The 16,951-nt window shown below is 39.1% G+C and overlaps 1 protein-coding gene across 5 annotated transcripts in view; it reads right to left on the minus strand.

Moving 5' to 3' along the window:
* The window catches only part of NYAP2 (neuronal tyrosine-phosphorylated phosphoinositide-3-kinase adaptor 2), a 180,614-nt gene that overhangs the window by 158,509 nt on the left and 5,154 nt on the right, over window positions 1-16,951 (minus strand). For 4 of the 5 annotated variants that reach the window (XM_073359901.2, XM_073359902.2, XM_073359900.2 and 1 more), the window contains one exon: window positions 13,734-13,976. In XM_073359901.2, the coding sequence (XP_073216002.2) occupies window positions 13,734-13,939 (206 nt within the window). In that variant the 5' untranslated portion in view covers window positions 13,940-13,976. Of the gene's footprint in view, window positions 1-13,733; window positions 13,977-16,951 lie in introns of those variants that run through there. The other variant, XM_073359904.2, reaches the window with a different exon arrangement.

Here is a 16,951-nt window from a genome sequence, read left to right on the forward strand (position 1 = left end):
GAGTAAGGGGAACTTAAGAAGCTTGTAGGGGCAAGCCTGAGGAGGGCTGAAATTGTTTATATATATATATATATATATATATATATATATATATATATATATACTTTTATACTGGAATTTTGTTATGGGATTTGAGGGGAGGTCTCTGAAAGAAGGGTCAACCTAGAAAAGTTGGAGGGAAGAAGGTCTGAGAAAGGCTGGATAGGAAGGACTCCAGGGAAACAGCAGCAAGGAGTGGGACTGTACAGACTTTGGCTGCAGGTTATAGATCCCTGGGTTGGAACTTACTGTAGTGGGAGGGCTTGGGTTCTGCTACCAGCCATTGACAAGGTGGCTTGAGTCTGGAGGAGGGGACAAGGGTATGAGGACCAAGGACTTGGAGTTGAGGTCAAAGACCCTCTTTTGTGAGGATATTGGACTATTTTATGTTGGGCTTTCTGTTACATTGGATCATGACCTGGCCAGAGGGCTGAGTTATGGGAAGAGAGACCACCAGAATGACTGTCAGCAGGGGGTGGCAGACTGAAAGACAGCTGCTATACCATGCCTGGCCACAAGGGGTGCTCCTGTGGTGAGTGAAGCCCTTTGCAGTGCCATTAATGCCCCATTGAAATCAAAGGGCCTTTCTACTTAAAAAGCAATGGCACAATGTTGCCTGTTATGGAATCTATTAACCTTTGTATGGTCAGTGTTTTATCCTATTGAAGAAATGTTGCTGAAATACCATTTATTAGTGAAATGGAAGTGAAGAAAATGCCAAAAGAGAGGACTCCATCCACCTCTGTCCTCCAGGTTTTAATTTAAGAAATAAAGTCGAGTGGGGGGTGTTGCTTTACTGCAAAATGTTGCTTTACTGAGATCTCCAAGTAAAAAAGCATGGAATAGAAGCAAAACCCTGGTGGTCTGTCAGTTTACTGACATTTTTCCCCTTTAAAAAATCTGCCAAATATAGCAAAGATCACATGACAAAATGGCATCTGTGTGTTTAAGAAGCTACTCTGTTCTTTGGCTCTGAACTAGCACATGTATCATGTGATGCAAGGGTAGCCATGGTAAATACATATGCAATTTTCTGATCTGCTCCATGACAGATGCCTCAGAATTCAAATTAACATTGCAAGAATATGATTGTATGAAAAAGCATTTCTAGTCCGGGCTTAAGTTTGGATATGAATCTGATGGAATTTTAAGTAAAATATCTGTTCAGTAATAATCAGTGTAATACAGATAAAGCCAGTTTTTAATTTCCAACTGAAGCCATTTAAATTATAAGTTACCAGTCTGATCAAAAATAATGTAATTTTGACACATACACCTTACAATACATGAATATCAATGTGTTTTCCCATTTCAAGTGCACGCTAAAATATAATATTCTAGCTACCAAAACATGGTTCTAATTAGTACTGGGAGAAAACACAAATTTCTCAGTACTATAACAAGACCAAAACATATCTTAAAAAATTAAAGTTCAACAGGAGCTTTTTTAACCATTGTAATCCACTGACTGCCTGTCAGCTCTGAGAAACTTGTGTGAAATGTAGCTAAGAGACATCATGGAATTTCATTAACATCTGATGCTAAAGTTAGGAGACTGGCTAATTCAGTTGGTTGATAATGGACTACATAGCCTTTCACTTCTAGCTGTCTGGTTGAACATGGCCTAAATCATTAGTAACAGAGGGCCAGATTTACAAAGGTATTTACACATCCAAAGATGCAAACAGAAGGTTCGTCACTTCTGAAAATCCTAAATGAGTTACATGCTTAACTCATGTTGAACTGAACTTTCAATAGGAGTTAGGCGCCTATTTGCATCTATATGCACCTATATACCTCTGTAAATCTGGCTCCAAAAGCTTTACCATCTAATTTATCTTCAGCTGTCAGTGCAAAATGAGCTGGCGGTTTTAGTCCAGCTGCAAGTGGAGAGATTCATGGATTCCAAGGCTAAAAGGGACCATTGTGATAATCTAATCTGACCTCCCATGAAACAGACGATAGAACTTCCCCCAAATAATTCCTAGAGCAGATCTTTTAGAAAAACATCCAATCTTGATTTAAAAATTCTCAATGATGGAGAATCCACCACGACTCCAGTAAATTATTCCAATGGTTAATAACCCTCACTTTTTAAAAACAAACATGCCTTATTTCCAGTCTAAATTTGTCTAGCTTCTATTTCAAGCCATTAGATCATATTATATACCTTTCTCTGATAGTTTAAAGAGCTCATTATCATATTACCCAATGAAGGGACTTATTGACTATACTCAAGTCACACCTTAACCTTTTCTTTGTTAGATGTAAGGAGTTCAAGGCATGTTTTCTAATCCTGTATTCATTCTCATGGCTCTTCTCTGAACCCTCCAATTTATCAATATCCTTCTTGAACAGTGGATACTACAACTGGACTAGTATTCCAGCAACAGGAGTGGGGTCTCCTCACTGTACCAGATATAGGAGCCCAAAACTCTCTTTCTCAGATCCATTAAGGGATGCTTTCCTTCCAATCCTTTTCTAATCTATTTTATCCAATGATCATAATGAGTACCTGCACTGGACATCTACCCCGAGGTTTATGTACTAAGTTGCTTAATTATAACCTAACCTCCTGTCTCATTCTACTGGGTCCTCGACCTGCTGTCAGGAATACAAAACAAAAAATAAGCCTGTCACCCTGCTTCAGCCATTCTTGTGATGAGGAAAAATTCCTCCCTCCCCCGGCCCCCGTCGCCCAGGAAAAAATGGTGCTGAGGAGTGCACGGGGTGGGGGGGGAGAAAGCAGGGGCACAGACCCCTCCAATAATTGGCAGGGGCACAGAATTCCTCTGGCCATGGGGCCACAGCGGGAGCTGACAGTTCCTCTGGCTGCAGTTCCTCTGGCTGCAGCGGGCCCCTCCAGTCATGGCGGGGAAGGGAGGAAAGCAGGCCCCGCCAAAAGCAGTAAAATGTTTGTTCCTGAGCAGACCTCTGTAAGGGTGATTAGCATAATGTCCACAGCAGGTCCTGAGGAAACCTGGTCCTTCTGCAAATTTCATGGGTGTGTAGGTGGGTGCTGCCAGCCCAATCCAGGTGAAGGAGGCTTCTCCAGGCCTGCATGGGGATAGAAATACCCCTACTGATGGTCAACAGGAAGGACACAATCCCCATCCTGTCTGTCCAGCTACTTCCTGCCCTTCTGTACTCTCTATCCCTGTAAACTTTCCCCACTTGTCCTCTTAACACTTGTTGTAAGCGGAGCCCTTAAAGAGACAACTACTCTTTTCTTCTGGCCAGCTGCACAAGAACTCACTGCATTGAGCGGAGGTGAGCACATTACTGACTCATGAGGCAAAAGAATGAGCAGAGGCCTCCCCAACCCAGTAAGGGAATGAGAAGCTGCTGCTGGTTTTTTTCCTTTTATTAGACTACTTTGGGAATTTGGGTACTTCTAGCCCCCTTCCTTTTTCTCAATTAGTGTTAAAAAAGGATAAACTCTGCTCTTCCTACCATTCATATTTTTTGTTTCCTTTCCATGGAGTGCAATCTACCTTCTCTCCCATAGCAATAAAAGGGAAAATAATCATTACATTCAGTGTCCTGATTTAAAAGGATCACAACACTAAAATACAGCACACTACACAATATAGCAGTCTATTCACAGTGAATTTTAGTGTCTTCTGGTTTTTTGTTTTGTTTTTAAAAAATTTGATGTCCACCCAACTGACACCCCTGTCACTTTTCTAATCTAGATGTCTCGCTGATCATGAAACTAAGAGCTGATTGTGCAGATTTGAGCTGAAACGAAGATAAACTTCAAACCATATAGTATTTAGACCTTGATATTCATTTTCATCTCTAAAGTACAGAGAACTGTTTCTGGAAGTAAATAGCAAATTTTCCCCTGCAAAACAGCAACTTTTAGCTTATTACAAAATTGCTGACACTTCCCTCTAGTTCATATCACTTCCAAAAGTTGGGAAAATTAAATCGCAGTTAGTTTGCACTAATGTGATTTTGGTATCAGCAGATGTATTTAAATTAGTCTCTTTGTTTACTGATTTTTCTGATTTACATAATCTGGGACTACTGCGATATTGTCCCTGCTGGTGTTATAATGCTGAGCGTGAGAAAAATAACTTCTGATGTATACCAACACCACAGTTTCAGCCCTGAGCTTTTTGCATATAGCAGGAATTTTCTGTCCCTCAACAGCATGCAGAGAAGCACAATAATCTTTACGTTTAATATAGAAGAGTGTTCTCTTGATGAACTGCATTTTTAAATGATCCTACTCCAATAGTAAGAGACACTGCACCTTCATTTCCTTTTGTCTTTAAAAATTCAAGTAAAAGCATGTTTCAGAAATTAAATTATAGTATAAAATTAGCCAAAGTATGAAATACTGCATTCAGGGAAAGGCTGCACCAAGCAATTCACTTAATAGCACATGTGATCTCAACTTAATAACTGAAGTGCCCTCAGTTAGCAGAGAATCTACTGGTAAGATATGTCCTGTATAATCCACCAGAAGAGGGAATGGATTAAATGTAGGTAAATTTTATTAATTAGTAACAAGCCATACAATTGTTCATATTTTCAATCTTTTAAAATTGTGATTGCCTAATGTAACTCACTTCCAGCCAAGAATAGCGGTGTTGGTTTTAGATATTTATAGCTCTTTCACTATGGACACATTCTAGACGTGCCTATTAACTCTTTCTATGAAGATTTCAAGCTATTCAAACAATAGCTGTTAGATGGAACTCCTCAGTATATCCCAGCAACTAGGGAACTGTTTTAACTTATCCAATGCTGCACTACAATACAACTGGAAATGAGCAGTCGTTTAACCCCTAAATCATAAGGTTTTTTTACCTGTTGTGTATTGTCTAAATGTTAAATTGTGAGCTGTCTCTGGCCAGGACTGTCTTTGCATTATATGTTTGTACAGTGCCTCATATAATGGGCCCCTAATTTCTATTTGGGGTCTTTAGGCACTGCTGCAATAGAAATAAATAGCAACAACTCTCTGCTTTTGACTGGACTTCTGCTATGGAAGCTGAAGTCATTTCATTTATTCATTTCACAGGCTATGCAGCACCCTGGGTAGGGAGTTGCAGTGTGAGCTCTCCTACAACAGTCCACCAGCACTTTCAACCCTGTACTGAACCTCTCTGACTCTGTGGAGGTGAGAAGTCATCCTGTTTTCATGTTAGCTGAGTTGTGGCCTCTCCGAAGAGGAGACTGTCATTGGCACTAAATTATGAATGAAGGTTTGTGCCGAGGACAATTTTCAACAGGGAATTTTGTTGACACCTTTAAACTGAGTTTACTTAGGACTTCAAGCCAAATTGGAATGGAAAACCTCAGAGGAAGAAAAGGTTAGCTTCTAAACCATGCAGTCCCGCCCCCTCCAAAATCTGCTTCTGCTTTAATCTCTCATTTCTCAAATTTTAATCCAATCACATACAAATCTAATATGCACAACAAAAATGAACCTTCCCCTACATTAATGTTTTCATATAATTTCAGTCCTCCACCTAGCACACAGCACACAAGTAACACCCATTGACATATGTTGGCTTTTGTTGCAGAGCAGGCATGTGCTACAATAATTTCTTTTCTGATGCATGTCCAAACAGGGCCCTCTTCTCCTTGTCACAAGTAAATAAACTCACTGATTAGATTATCAAGGCACCATAGTGTGTTCCAATTCCTCTTAAAAATAAATCGTAATGAAAATATTTGTAACCTGAAATATCTGAGGGGTGCTAATGTCTAGAGAGAGGGGAGAGCACAGTTATCAGCCAGTTGGGTGGGATGTGACATAATCCCCTCTATTATTAATGAGTGCAAAGTACAGCTGGAATTTACAGCCCTGAAAAAGGGAATGACCTGAAATGTGTTTCAAAAACAATTTGCCTGCTTCAGTTTTGTTCAGGCTTACATCTAGGTGTTTATAAATGATGGATTTTCATAAGGCATAAAAACGATCCACTCATATTATCCTTGTTATCAGACATCTTTGGTTCTGTTTCTTCCCCCTGCCCTGTGTTGAGTGGCACTTTCCCAGTTGTATGTACAAGCGACCGGTTTGTCAACAGCTCATAAGTGTGTGTTTGTGTGCTTCACTACTGACTGCATTTTACGGCTTATGGATTCAGAGAGTTCTTTTTGGCCTCTCTTCCACAACTGTTACTTCCTTGGGCAGCGTCATCCTTTCCCATAACCATTATAGTTCAAGCCACATGCAATGACTCTGTGTATCAGGAGTCAGTGGAACTTCACCATAGAATATATTACTGAAATTGTGAATTTATTTTTAATGGTAGCAGATCAATACTTACAAAGCAACTTTTCCAGCTGAACTGGACTAATTGCTAATGTATGTGATTCTGCTGTTTTACTGAAGGTATTTCTTTATTAATGAGATCCATTCTGAATTCACTAAAAAGGCTATAAGTGGGCAGCCTTGAAAATATGCTCTCCTTCTTTTCCTGCCCAGTCTCTATTTGATAACATTAAATCCCCTTCTGGAAAAGTCCTATGGAATTTAATAGATAATGATAACCTTTCTATCCTATTTTTGACCCATATAATTTCTTCACTTTATAATCTCCTGTCTGTAGAATTCTGTACAATGGTTAAAAATTCATTAATTTTCTAATAAATTCTGCACGTGTTTAGAATACTTTGTATACAACCCTATAACATTTCTATTGCTCTATAGTGGTTTCATTTCTATTAAGTTCTATAGCCCTCTCCATAAGGGACACTACCACTTGTTTAAAACATTTCTCCATTTTCTGCATTAGATTAGAAATACCCTGGCTATATTTTTTTAAAAAATGTAAGCAAGAGATAGCAAGGAAATGTAGAAAGAAAGGAGCAGAAAAACAAGGGATTAAAAGTGGCCGTGGAAAATTCTTGAGACACTTGTCAATATGCCTCAGTCATGATGTGTAGGGTACCATAAAGAATGATGGAGCCAGGAAGTCTCCATGATAATTCAGCCTGCCAAGAGTGCTAGCCAGGCTGTAAGTTATAATGTGAACATCTGGCCACTAGAACATCTAGCCACAGAAACTGGAATGGGGCCAGCAGTCCATGTCACACCGGTTACCACACAGCAAACAGGTAGCAATAACTTTCAACCATTATGGACTTGGGCTGTATTTGAACTTGTGACTTCAAGAGGAAGGGCCCTGTATCCCATTACCAGTCCTCTGAGCCATCTATGTCCATTCCTCTTTTGTCCTTTTAAATTTGGCTAATGGAAGCCAAATCAAACAACTAGGCTTTGTGGGATGGCGAGCACTGGGGGAGCTCACCTGTTCACATTACAAGTTAAATATCAGAAGAAAGAGACCCTCAAAACTGTATAAGATTTACTTGAAATGAATCTCGTTATTTTTCTACCAATCTCATGATTACTTTTCTCTGTTTTCTGATTTTGATCACTTGGGGTTGGCAGTGCTGTCACAGTACCGGACAGCAAGTAGCTGTTTGCCTCAGCTGGTAAATATTGACTTGTTTTGCAAGACTGCCCTAAAGTAATATTTCAGGAATGACAATAGTAATACATTTGCTTTGGGGGTTGTTTATTTTGTATTGTACTAATGTGGGTAGCCATATGGGTCTGAGTATTTGGGAAGGAGGATTTGTCAGCTGGATCATCTCATCTATTTACTTATAAATGTAAGAAAATACATGCAGAGGTCAACAGGGAAAATATTTTACTTGCTATGGGTAGAAAAGATGTTGCTACACTAACTGAACTACATGGGATCATAAAATTATTTGAGATTTTCACAAAATAAAGTTTTTAAAGTCCTGTGTTAAACTGAAATCTCTAACAGAACCTTAACTACAGTGTTGGGACCAGCTCCACCATAATATGACTTGTATCCCTGTATAAATTCCACAGAGTTACTATACAGCATGTAATGGAGAATCATGAAGAAATCAGAACTTTTACTGATTAAGTTCCTCAACAGCACATGCCTCTTGATTAAAACATCAGGTTATGTCAGAAAATCTCCTTTGTCACTGAATGGTAAACCTTGTATTGTAAAGCAATAAACTGATGAGCTCATAATTAACAACCTCTCAACAGAACCTCATATCTGCACTTGCAGATGTTTTCACTGAGCCTATCACCCACAATGGCTGCATTTATTCCACTTCTGTGTTTTTTCTTGAGGTCTGGCTGCAAACATTATCTGCTGAGCATGAATATTCTAACATGTATTTTGAAATGTGTAGTTGACTGAGCACAATTTCAATGACTGGCAAATATTTTTACTATTTAAAAAAAAAACAAGTGTATGCATTCTTTTTCCTAAAGTATTTTCTCAATATCAACATATTACTGAAATTAAGTTCACTGTGAACTGTAAGTTGGTAATGAAAAGACTTTCCTTAGGCTATTTTTATTCTGATATAAACATTTTGGTAGAAGCACTTTAACATGTCCATGCACACTATTTTGTTACTCTAAGATTACACATTTTCTCTGCTAAATAGAGCGTTTAGCAGTAAATAAACCCATGGACCAAAATATTTTTCATCCGTGTTTGCAGTTACATACATTTACAAATGTCTACCTTTTAGCTGAAGGATGTCCTATGTCCTATTTAGAAAGAAACCTGAGGACATAACCATTGAAAACTACAGACAGTGCCTCCACACCCTTAAAAATACATATTGAAAGAGAGAGAGAGAGAATATTATCTTACATTTTGCTGATGGGTTAGTCTTCAATATGTGATCTGCCATGGGGAAGAGAGGTTAGGATGACAGCTGTTCATTACAATTCCTTCTTTATTAGAAGAGCTTAATTCTGCTTTTGGCTGGCTGGCCCATATCTGTTAGCTCTAACTCAAAACAGCACTACTAAAAGCTCCTCCTTCATGTCGGCATCTGTTTATTTACTTCCAATAACAAGCAAAAACAAAGCTTTCCACAATGCCATTTCACAGTGCTAGAAATGGTCTGCGAGCAAGGTTAACTGCTTGAAACAGGAAGAAATACTCTTACAGCTATGTCCAAATCTTGATGGGTGGAGATTCGTGGTCACTCACACCATCAGATTAGCATGAGGGGAGTTACATTTTTACATGTGCATCAAGATAAAAATATTCTCTATAGAATTGGCAGCTGAGGCGTGGAAGACTGTAGGACAAAACTGTTGAATGTACAGACATCATTTTTACCCTAATTTATATGTCATGCAACCCCAGAGACTTCATATGGCTGATGTGACTGTTATTTCAGTTTTCACATGAGAATTTGAATTCATGCATTTTTTAAAAAAAATGCTTTCCAGTTGAGTTTTTATATAGGGCAAGGTAGCATGGACAAGGGTATGGAAGTTTAATAGGCTTAAAGCCTTTTGAATTTATGTTTCAACTATGGAGGAGCTGGCAGGCAAATACCTGCCATCATGGGTGCCTGAGGATAAACCCAAAATACTCAACCTTCCCCCCGGGCACCCTGAATAGAAGAGGCAACCAGGCGTTTTAGTCACAGAAGTGCTGCCTCCAGTAGGTGGTGCACTGTTTTCTATTAAGAGTGGCTAAGACACATGTTCCGGCATTGCAACTCGATTCCTAATGGAAGCCGTAATGCTTCTTAACGTTGTATTTGTAACACATAAACTCTGTAGGCAATATGGCAATGTACCGCTAATAGTTTCCTGTCATGCTGGATAGACCAGCCTTCAAACTTGAAGAAGAGCTCTGTGTAAGCTCGAAAGCTTGCCTCTCTCACCAACAGAAGTTGGTCCAATAAAAAATATTACCTCATCCACGTTGTCTCTACCATAAAATAGTAAGACCAGAAAAATAAGATACAAGAAATCAGTATGTCCAGAAAGTAGGTGCTAACTTTGTATGAACACATATTTACTGTTTAATCGCAGTCCTTTCTCAGCACATTATCCTTGTTTTCTTTACATAACCATTAAATACTGGGCTAAAATTAGGTCAAAAATTCCGATCAGATCAGCTGACTCGGTCCAGCAAGATGAGAGAGAGACTAAATTTTTGCTCAGTTCAGTATGAGGCATGTTTTATTTCTTTATTTCTTGATAATTACAAAATTATCCATAAAATATTTCTTCCATAATTAACGTATCAACATGTGTTGAATTAACAATCATACCAAAAGGTACATCAATGCCACTGTTAGCGCACAAATACAATGTGATGTAGCACTCCCAACCCTTTCTCAAGAAAAATGTATAATACAAGAGCATTTTAATTTTTTGTAGGTCATTTTTCACATTGTATTTGCAGAACACTGGCACCATCTAATGCATTTCACTGAACTATTTTACTTATCTTAAAAGGTTCTACCCATGGAACTGAGAAAATAAATAAGTTACTCCATCCTATTTTGTTAACAACCATGATCAACCTTTTTCTAAAAAGAATCATTTTATACTCAAAATGAATGGCTCCCAAAAATGGTATTATGAATTCCAGGGAATATTTTGAAAATTGTATCCTCAGTCATGAACACCTCTCAACCAAACCATAGTATTTGTTTTGAGTTTTTTACCTTGGCACACTTCCTCATGTAGTCTCTGGTCTTTTCATGATTTTATGCCTGCATGTGTTCCCTAACAACCTCTGTCGCTCTCTAGATCACATGTGCAGGAACCAAAAGTAATCTAAAAGTCCAAAGAGTTAATAGTGCAAATACTTAAGGATAGTTGCATGAAACAAAGAGGGAAACTAATAATCCCATGCCATATTTTATGCCTGCCACTTGTCAACAGGGAACATGGCACTGGATAAATCCCTTGATGTCTCAACAGGGAGCAGACTTGCTAGCAATCAACTTAAGTGGCTTTTGATGTCATTGCTCTTTTAGACAAGTCAGATTTCTTCTAGATTATCACAGTTTTCAGTTCTCCTAATAAAAGGGGAGAATAGCCCCTCCCCCTTTCCCACCCCAGACTCTGTGCAGGGAAGCCTGTGGGAGGGAGCTAAAGGAAAGGAAAACTCCATCAGGATTCCTTTGAGGAAATTGTTATAACTTGTTTCCCAGCCCATGGAACATTCAGAAAGAGGCCAGGGCCATTTTCAAAGAGTTTTTATGCCTCCATGCAGATGTGGTGCCCCTCAGACATACCAGCTCCCTGGCTGTGTCTCTCCACTGCAAGCACTTCTGAAGCCAGCAACAGCCCCGAGGAGGATCCCTGCTGTTAAGGAGGGCTCCATCAGAATGGTACTGTAGCCTCAGGTTTTATTATCCTTCCTGAAAGACCGCTGGGTGGCATGATGCAAATCCATCCCCATATCTACCTCCACCCAACACACCCCTGACTCCTTTCTGCCTGAGAAAGAAAAGATTTTTACCCCACCGACCCATGCCTGGCACACAAATCTGGGAAGGATGGTCTGGCTGTGGGTGGTTGGCCTCTTTCCTCAGCCCAGGATGGACTCATTTCCACACCCACGTCGTTCTGGGCACAGTTTGATTGTTTGGTGGCTGAATTGAAAAATTAAAAACCAAATAAATAAATAAATAAAACAACCCCAACAATTGGCTCATTTTGACTCGGGTGATTTTATTTTTTTTATCACTGAAACAAAGTGTCCAAATGGTTTGAATAACTTTGACATTTAAAAAAAAAATCCTTTTTTCCCCAGCTGAAACAATTTGCCAAATGCTCTATTTGCCATCCACTAACTAAAAACAAAACCAAGACATTAACACCTTTCTTGTGGTTTCCTTGTTTCTTTGTTTACACCAGGGAAGTTTATCAACAAATTTCCCCTATTGCTAGGATCAGCTCCACCTGGGCCATTTTATTTTCGACAGGCTGCCTGCTGCCATGGCATGTAGGTGACAGTGAATAGGGGTGCTAGTAACTAATAACTCATCTACACTAGAGCTCCAGGGCACCCAACATAGGAGATCAGCCAGCATTAGCAGCAACAGGCCATTTCTGGCAATATTCCTCTCGGGCAGATGTGGCTTCTGTGTATTTTCTTCCTTCCCAAGTGTGAGGTCTGTGGAACTGTCTGTGTTAATATGTTGCACAGATATTTACCTGTTAAAATCCAACAGTAGGTAAGTTGTGTGTGTGTGTGAGTGAGTGTACGAGAGAGGGAAAGAACAAATATATACATTATATAGCTTGTTTGCTTACATAGAGAAAACAGAAAGGAAACCAAGATGGCACAAATTAAACAAAAGCACAACCAGCATAAACCAAAACAGAAAACTAACCTGCTTTCCTTATGGCCAGTTAATGTAACCTTATAATGTCATATGTATTACAGCTGAACCACCAAAAAAACTACGGTCTCCACTCCCAAACATTCTGAAACACTCTAAATACAGTATGTCCCACAAATCCCTGTCAGGATATCCTACCCTCAAAAGATTCCAAAATGCACGTTTGATTATGGATCGCTGTTCGCCTACCATGTCACACTGTCTTTTCCCCCTTCCCCAAAAACAAAAGGAGCATTCAAACAGAAAATCCAAAGACATCAGCAAACATGGCCGTCGCAATTTTGGCTTTTGTTGCTTTTCCCCCCGGAGCGCCAGATCTACTTCTATTGCTCTATTAACATTCCATCAGAATTAATGGACTATTAAGGTGTCCCTGGAACGTTCAGCAGCACAGCAGGTCTGCTTTACCTGTACACTACAAGGTACTTTTTGCAACATTTAATCACTTATATTACTATGCTGAAGATTCACACTGGGGGAAATAGTCAAAGGGCCTCCTATCTGTGTGTGTGTTCAAATCCTTCATTTGCATATGCAAGTTTAGCACTTAGATGCGTGGTTTGTATTTATACAATTTGTCCTTTCCCTCAAATCAATGGCAGATTTGCATATGTAAAAATGTCTTTTGCTCATCCTTTTTTCCTGTCCGTGAAAGTTCATAGTTCTCATTGACATCCATGGGAATTTGAGGCTAGATCCAGTAAGCACTCTGTTCTTAAACTGCACATTAAAATCTATGGAAATTCGGTATATAGAATATTTACAGAATCAGACCTTTTGTGCATATATGGAGTCTAATCCATTTCCATTGAAATGAATGATAAAGCTTCTGATGGCTTCAGAGAGAGCAGGATGATGAAGAGATGCCATAAATAGCAAATAAATTATCTGAGTTCTCTGATATTATTAAAGTAAATTTTTTATATAAAAGCATCAAATCAAGAATAATCTATTTTGAGCCACAAGGAATATTCCCTAATGTCCCAATCCTGCAAACACATAGGAATGTATTTAACTTTACACAAGATGTTCCACTGGAGGGATTACTCATATGCATAAATTACATATTTGAAAGTGGTTGTAGGATCAATTCCTAACTCTCCCAAGAAATGCAATTTAATTCACATCAATCTAACTTTTATTTAGAAATCACACTGGTGAGGGTCCCAAACTCATACCTTTGGTTAGAGATATATTCTGTTAGTTTAGAGTATCGTCTTTCTCAGATTTCTGAGGACAGAGCCACTCTGTCATTCATGCATACTGTAAAACATATGAGATGAACAGCTCAGTGTGGGGCCAGATCCTCAGCTGGTGTAAATCAGCATTAGCTACAGAGATGTTACTAGAGCTGTGCTGATTTGTACCAGCTCAAGGTCTGGCCCCTTACTTTTCAATCAGTTTTATGGACCATACAGCTGAAGCCAATAGTCAATGGGATTATTTTCTCATGGCCACTTCCTGGCAAACCATGTTCTTTTTATTGATATATTTACCGTTTTATTGCTTCTTCTTGTTTTCGGCGTTTTTCATTCTTTTCTTTCAAGTAAGCCAGGTTTGTTTCATTCCTCATGCGATCATTCTCTCGAGCAATGTCTGATGCATTCTGTATAACCAAGCCATCATAGGCCTTCATCCCCATATCTTCAATATACTGGAGAAAAGTGCCCAACGTGACCTCCTCCTGATTAGAACTCATCATCTTGCAGGAGATAATGGACGAAGGAAAGCAACACTTCCTGCAGGTTGAAAGACACATGATACCTTAATCAGTGAGCAAATAGCTTACAATTTATTACAGATAATATGTTGTCACCAGCAATTTGCAGCGCTTGGCAGGAAATATTTTTGAGGCCAGCCTCCTTCCTAAATTTATAGCAAACAAGGCAAAACAAAAAAAAAACCTCTTTTCATTTAAGTTACCCAGAACCATCAGGTTATGGACATTGTAAGTTTGTGTTATCGTGTGATCTTAATATTGTTTCTCTGCTCCCCTTTCCCTCCTCCCCTTCCAATTGTTTATTACATTCGCTAAATTGTATCTTGTCCTTGAGTTGATTGTAAACTCTTCAAGGCAAGGACTCTGGGTCCCTTTGTGTTTGTACAGTGCTCAGCACAGTGGAGTAAGGAGCCTACCTCAGGTCCTAGGTTCATCTTATTTACTAATGTTTTTAAATCACACTTTGAATTGCCATTTATAAAAAGAGTTAATAAATGATTGTAACATATTAATCATAAGTAGCATGCATTGTATATGGCCATAAACATAAGGGGGTTGTAAGCCATAGTTTCAAGCAATTTATTGGACTCTATAACAATTGGTTATTTATTCATATATATTAACCATTTGTCAATCCTTTATAAATAGAATCTTCATATAAAGTGTGAACATTTTTTCTGTCTGAGGTTTTCATGTAGTCTCCATCACCTCACAGTCTTTTAATGTATCTATCCTCACAATGCCCAATGAGAGAAGTACTATTATCCCCATTCTCCCCACAGAGGGAGAATTGAGGCACAGAAAAACTAAAGTAACTTGTCAAAGTCATGCAGGGTCTGGGTTGTATGAGGAGGAAGGATGGTATCATTTCTCAGACAAGGACTGAGTCTATGTAACCATAATGCAGCTTAAGAACAATGCCAGGACAGTGAGAACACCTTAACTGATCTTACTGAGCAGGCAATGGGAGTTCTGTCTGAACGTGGACTGTAGCATAGGATCCACTGTTTAACTAGCATCAAAATATTTCCTCTCATTGTTATATAGTGTTATGTTTCCAGGCCCATTTCAGCATTGTTTCATGCTGCTGGATAAGTAAAATTCTGAAGTGGACAGTTATTAGTTTTAAACCCAAAATGAAAATCTCTGATAGATTCCAATAATCACTGTGCACCTGTGGGCACAGCCCAGACCATGAGACAAATTCACAAAGGAAACCAAACTGGGAAAGGTAGAGGTCCTCCCCTCCCCACCAACCAAAAAGAATATTCTTTTCTGTTTAGTAATTTTAGCTGTTACTGGTAGCAAAAGTAAGTCAGGTTTCAGACGGAAATATTTTTGGTGTCCCATTAAATACAGACAATTTCATTGCCTTTACTTCCCTTTTTTTACAAAACAAAAAATATAAATGTAAAAATGACTTTAGAGTAACATTAAAGTTGGGCAGTTAAAATCTTAAAAGTCAGAAAGGACTAAGGCCCCAGTCATGCAATCTATTTCCTGCAGGCAAGCTCTCTGCACCCATGCAGAAGTCTCCCTTTTAAATCCACTGGGGCTCTGTGTGGGCACAGGAGTCTCTCTGCATAGAACAATATGCAGGATCAGCACCTATTTTAAGGATCTAAGAGCAGAGTCAACTTGGCAGCCTTGTTTTTGTGTAATTTCATTGGTGTTTCAACAGAAGTGAATTTGGACCAACATGGCTACGTTCATAATATTGTGAGTTATGGAACTATAGGGCATGAGATGGCAGCCCTTACTCCGACAAACCTCCTTTTGCCTTCAATTTAAATTCTGCTTGATTATGGAACACAGGACTAGACTCAGAATTGTTCCGTCTCCAGAGTTTGTTTTCTTTTAACTAGAGATTTAGAATCTAGTCCCTTCCCTTATTTTAAGGTCATTTACATTTAGCCAAACACTTTCTGGGTACGTCTACACAGCATTTTGGAACAAGTGGGAGTGAGCCTCCCAGCCTGGGTCAACAGACTTGGGGTAGTAGGGCTCAAGCTAGCACTCTAACTATAGCTGTATAGAGAGCGCTTGGAAGCTGCGGTTCAAGTTCTGAAGCCTAGGAAGGGGGATGGACTTCAGAGCCCAAACTCCAGCCCAGACTGCAACTTCAAAGTGCTGTCTATACAGCTATTCTTAGAGCACTAACACTCGCCCCCCTAGCCTGAGTCTGTTGACCTGGGCTGGAAGGCTTGCTCCCATTCGGTCCAAAATGCTGCATACATGTACCCTTTCAGGGTACATAAAACAATAGCACATGGGGTAGTAATAGAGTTCCTTTAAGGTAAGGTTCATTCAACCACGAAATCCTGACTCCATTAAGTTAAAGGAAGTTTTGCCATTGGTTTCACTGGGGACAGAATTTCACCCTTGAAGAATATATTTACTATATGTTGATGAGGTTTTGGGGGCTGATCCAAAGTTCATTGGTCAATAGAAATACTCCCAATGACCTCAGTTGACTTTGGATCAGGCCCTAAAGAATTATTAAATGGAGAATTATTCTGATCTTTTTCACTGAGGCATGCAGAACTTAATTTGTTTATTACATGTCCTCCACACGACTTGGTTACTGCATCTTATTCCGTGTTCTCTTTTTCTGAGGCTTAAAATATGCAGGCATTAAACAATATAAAAGAGCTGCTTAGCTAAGGCTCATGGTACGAAGAATTTTATTTTTTATTTATATTAAGCCCGAGGTCAAAGCAATATGGGGAAGGCAAACATACATGTGCTCAATAGAGATGAGTCTCTGTTTTGCTGTATGCAGTGGCCAGATATTTTATTATATTGTGTTATTGTATTAGTCACTATTTATTACTGATCATGTAGATAGCACTGTACATTTCTTTGGTGTTTTAGAAACATAGAATAAGACACATTCCCTGCCACAAACAGTTTACAATTTAAGGATGCAATTTTGCAAACACTACTGATCACAGTTCTAACTACTGTCATAGTCCCATTGAAGCCCACTCCTGC

The sequence above is a fragment of the Lepidochelys kempii genome, chromosome 9 (assembly GCF_965140285.1).
Source record: "Lepidochelys kempii isolate rLepKem1 chromosome 9, rLepKem1.hap1, whole genome shotgun sequence".
Classification (NCBI taxonomy): Eukaryota; Metazoa; Chordata; order Testudines; family Cheloniidae; genus Lepidochelys; species Lepidochelys kempii.